Source organism: Periophthalmus magnuspinnatus, chromosome 23, assembly GCF_009829125.3.
Source record: "Periophthalmus magnuspinnatus isolate fPerMag1 chromosome 23, fPerMag1.2.pri, whole genome shotgun sequence".
Lineage (NCBI taxonomy): Eukaryota > Metazoa > Chordata > Actinopteri > Gobiiformes > Gobiidae > Periophthalmus > Periophthalmus magnuspinnatus.
In genome coordinates, this window is record NC_047148.1 from 2,792,074 (window position 1) to 2,795,885 (window position 3,812).

General features: G+C 46.3%; 1 protein-coding gene across 1 annotated transcript; it reads left to right on the forward strand.

The window, feature by feature from the left end:
- Window positions 1–2,729: 2,729 nt before the first annotated feature.
- LOC117391440 (paraneoplastic antigen Ma1 homolog) lies at window positions 2,730–3,515 on the forward strand. Its single transcript, XM_033989254.1, has one exon. It carries the CDS (start codon window positions 2,730–2,732, stop codon window positions 3,513–3,515), a length of 786 nt encoding a protein of 261 aa, XP_033845145.1.
- The last annotated feature ends 297 nt before the right edge of the window (window positions 3,516–3,812 follow it).

Below are 3,812 nucleotides of genomic sequence, written 5' to 3' on the forward strand. Positions count from 1 at the left end.
TAGTGAAAGAATTTTAGGATGCTTAATATACGGACATTTAGTAGGCAATAAAAAACTAAATACTTAACACATGTATTATGACACCAAATAATAACTTTTTTATCCCTTTATTTAACCAGAAAGTCCCAATGAGGCCCGAAGGAAATTCAGAATCAATTTTACAAGCAAGACCTGTCCAAAGTAGCAGCCACCACAATCAAAACTAAACAAATCAGGCCTGAAAACAGAATTTTGAGGGTCCGGGGCAAGAAGCTTCACATGGGTCCCCTCAAATAGAGAGGGTCGAATTCTGGGATCTTAAGACGCTGGGGCCCGAAACAACAGACCCCTTTGTCCCCTCATCGACTCTCCTGTATAAAATCACAAAATATATAATTATAAAAACAATTGTATTTCTCCATCCATCCATTTTTTTCCTCTTATCCGGGACCAGGTCGCGGGGGCAGCAGTCTAAGCAGGGGCAGCAGTCTAAGCAGGGACTTCCCACACCCCAGACACATCCTCCAGCTCCTCCGGTGGGACCTCAAGGCGTTCCCAGGCCAGCTGAGAGACATAGTCCCTCCAGCGTGTCCTGGGTCTTCCCCGGCGCCTCTTCCTGGTGGGACATGCCGGGAACACCTCCCTTCGGGGACGTCCAGGACGCATCCTGAGTAGATGCCCGAGCCACCTCAGCTGGCTCCCTCTCTAAGGGAGCGCCCAGCCACCCTGTGGAGAAAACCCATTTCGGCTGCTTTCGGACACTGCACCAATCCGCCTGTCAATCTCACGCTCCATCCTTCTCTCACTCATGAACAAGACCCCGAGATACTTGAACTCCTCCACTTGAAGCAGAGACTCACCACCCACCTGGAGAGGGCAAACCACCTTTTTCCGGTCGAGAATCATGGCCTTGGATTTGGAGGAGCTGATTCTCATCCCAGCCACTTCACACTTGGCTTCAAACTGCCTCAGTGCCTGCTGCAGGTCCTGTGTAACCCGGGTGTTTTTCCGCTCCCCTTGGCCTTGGTGCACTGTCTCTTTAAATGGGGCGCCACACCACGGCTCGCGAGTGTTGTGGGTCGTATGTGGGTCTCGGGAGTGTCTGAGCTGCTGCAGGTAGGCATTTAGCCCTGTAAAATTCACTCATCTTGGTTTAAACCGATCTCTAAGTGCCTGTTACGCTACCAACCTTTCTAGATGCCTCCTGCTGTATGACGAGGTGCTGAGAATGACTATTAAGTGGAACTGGTGAGTGCTGACTTATTGTTGTTTGGAGCTACGATGCTAAAGCTAGCGCTCCTTTGAATTAAGTTACGGACCTGTCAGCTGGTGCTGGCGCTAGCTGCACTCGTTCCTACGAAGTTTTAGACGATCATTTCTTAAAGTGCTATATTCTGTACTGGTTGAAATGCATTAATATATTTGCACAGGATTTATTGATATTGTCCACGTAATGTTAGCACTGAAATTGAGTGATGTTTACCATTGAAAACTTAATGCACTTTGAGTTATTGTGCTAATGATATGACAAAGAGTACTCTGTGATGGAAGAAATATTTATACATGTACATGGATTTTGATTATGATGATTATGATCACTATGACTAAGTATTGTGATAAATTGTTTTATTGCATTACCTTTTGTAACTTAACTGTAATACATGGTCAATGATATTACTTATTGCTGGTCCTGCTTTGTACAGGCCAGGTTCCAGTATTGGATGGCGAGCTAGAAGGCCTCGAGCCTGGACATATTGAGGGCGTCCGTCCGCCGGTGCGGTAGAAGGCGCTTCAGCCGCTCCCCACACACACCCACTTGCACACACGCACACTAACAACCTCCGCTGGTGGAGTTTTGCACAGACTGAAACCCGGGTTCACCAAAACTTCAAGATCTGAACTCTTTGTGCGCCTAAGTGGATTTATGAACTCTTCTTTCGCAGCAACGTGGATTTATGAACAATACTGCTTGCGCCCTTGACCTAAACAACTCTATAAATACATTGGACCCATTTTATTTTTGTTTTACATCACACACCTTGTAAATTATTGTACATAATGTCTTTGTTGATAGCACTTCTGTAAATAATCACAGCTGAGCTCAACTTGCACATCTGAGTCTGGTTTTCATTTAACACACCATCTTCCTCCGAGCCAACCTACATCTTCTGATACTAGCCCATTTCATTGCACTACTATTATTATTGGCAATTAATATATGATTTTCATATTGCTGCATTATACATGCTACATAAAAGTGGCGAGCTAGCCAGGAGGAATTGGGTTGTGTTTAATGTACATTGTGCCTGTTGTTATTTGTGATTTTTCAATATTCAATTGCTCATTTGAAACCCACAAAGGAAAAAATTGATGTATTTTTGGAAAAGGGCATCACAATTCCAAATGCTGTGTTGGTTGAGGGCATAACAGAGACAGTAGAGGATGAAATTATTGACTTCTTGAAACAATATGGTTCAATTAATAAGCATGTAGTTATTTCGGAACCTCAGTCTGAATTTGATTGCGCTCTTGTAGTTGAATTCACAAGCGGTGCTGCTTTGGAAGCTTTGCGTCCAATATTACCCTACACTTTTGTTACTGCTAAGAAGACCGATACTTGTCATATTTCTGAACTCTCTACGGTTTATACTGATCATGTTGCTAAAGCTACTACAAAATCGTACCTCTCTGATTTGCGAAACACTGCTAAACTCTCCGGTGTCGATTATACAGAAGTTCTTAAATCAATGATGACTCAGATTGGACTGTTCATCGCAGATCTTCACCCGACTGCTCCTGGTGACGAAGAACCGGCCAATGCAGAGCCCAATGCACTGCCACCAGAGACGGAGCCATCTGCATCTGGGCCTAAGCTCAAACTTTCCAGTAGCGATATAAATCCGCCGGGGATCCAGCGACATGTGGTGGAACACATTATGAAGAACGAGGAGGGAGTAGTATATCAGCGGCTCAGAGCATTCTCAGGACGACTGCCCAGACCTAACCATGAGTCTGACTATGAGACCTGGAGGACAGGCGTGGACCTGATGATGAGCGATCCATCTGTGTCAGATCTCCAGCGCTCCAGGAGGATAGTGGAGAGTCTTCTTCCTCCCGCAGCAGATGTGGTGAAGCACCTGAGGTTTGATACAATGCCTGCAGAGTATTTGGATACTCTTGATTCTGCATACGGAACTGTTCAGGACGGAGACGAACTGTTTGCTAAATTCATGGACACGGTTCAGGATGCTGGTGAGAAGGCTTCTGCTTATCTCCAACGGCTCCAGGTTGCCCTGAACTCTGCTTTGAAGAGGGGAGGAGTCATCGAGTCTGATATAAACCGACATTTGTTAAACCAGTTCTGTCGAGGATGCTGGGATAACACCCTGATAGCTGAGCTCCAGCTTAAGCAGAAGAAGACTCAACCACCTCCTTTCGCACAGTTGCTACTCCTGTTACGCACAGAAGAGGATCGGGAAGCTGCTAAAACTGTGCGGATGAAGCAACATCTTGGGCCTGCACGCCAGAAATGCTGATGCTGAAGGTGGAGACGCTGTTGCTGCATTGACCAACTTTACTCAGCAACTGGCCGCTCAACTAGCTGATGTCCAGCGCCAGCTTGCAAAGTTAACATCTAGCCAGCCAAATGCCGCCTTCAAGCCTCCGCCATGCAGTAAGCAAGTCAAAGGGAAAGTCACTGTCCAGCCATCACGTCGACCTGCCTTCCCCCAGCCAAAGCCTCGTTACTGCTTCTGGTGTGGCGAAGATGGACACATCCGGCCTCAATGTGAAAATGAGCCAAATTCCGCTCTCGTTGCTCATAAGAGGAAACA

What these genes read in the sequence shown, in the direction of transcription:
- LOC117391440 (XM_033989254.1), top strand. Translation starts at nt 2,730, where the DNA reads ATGACTCAGATTGGACTGTTCATCGCAGATCTTCACCCGACTGCTCCT.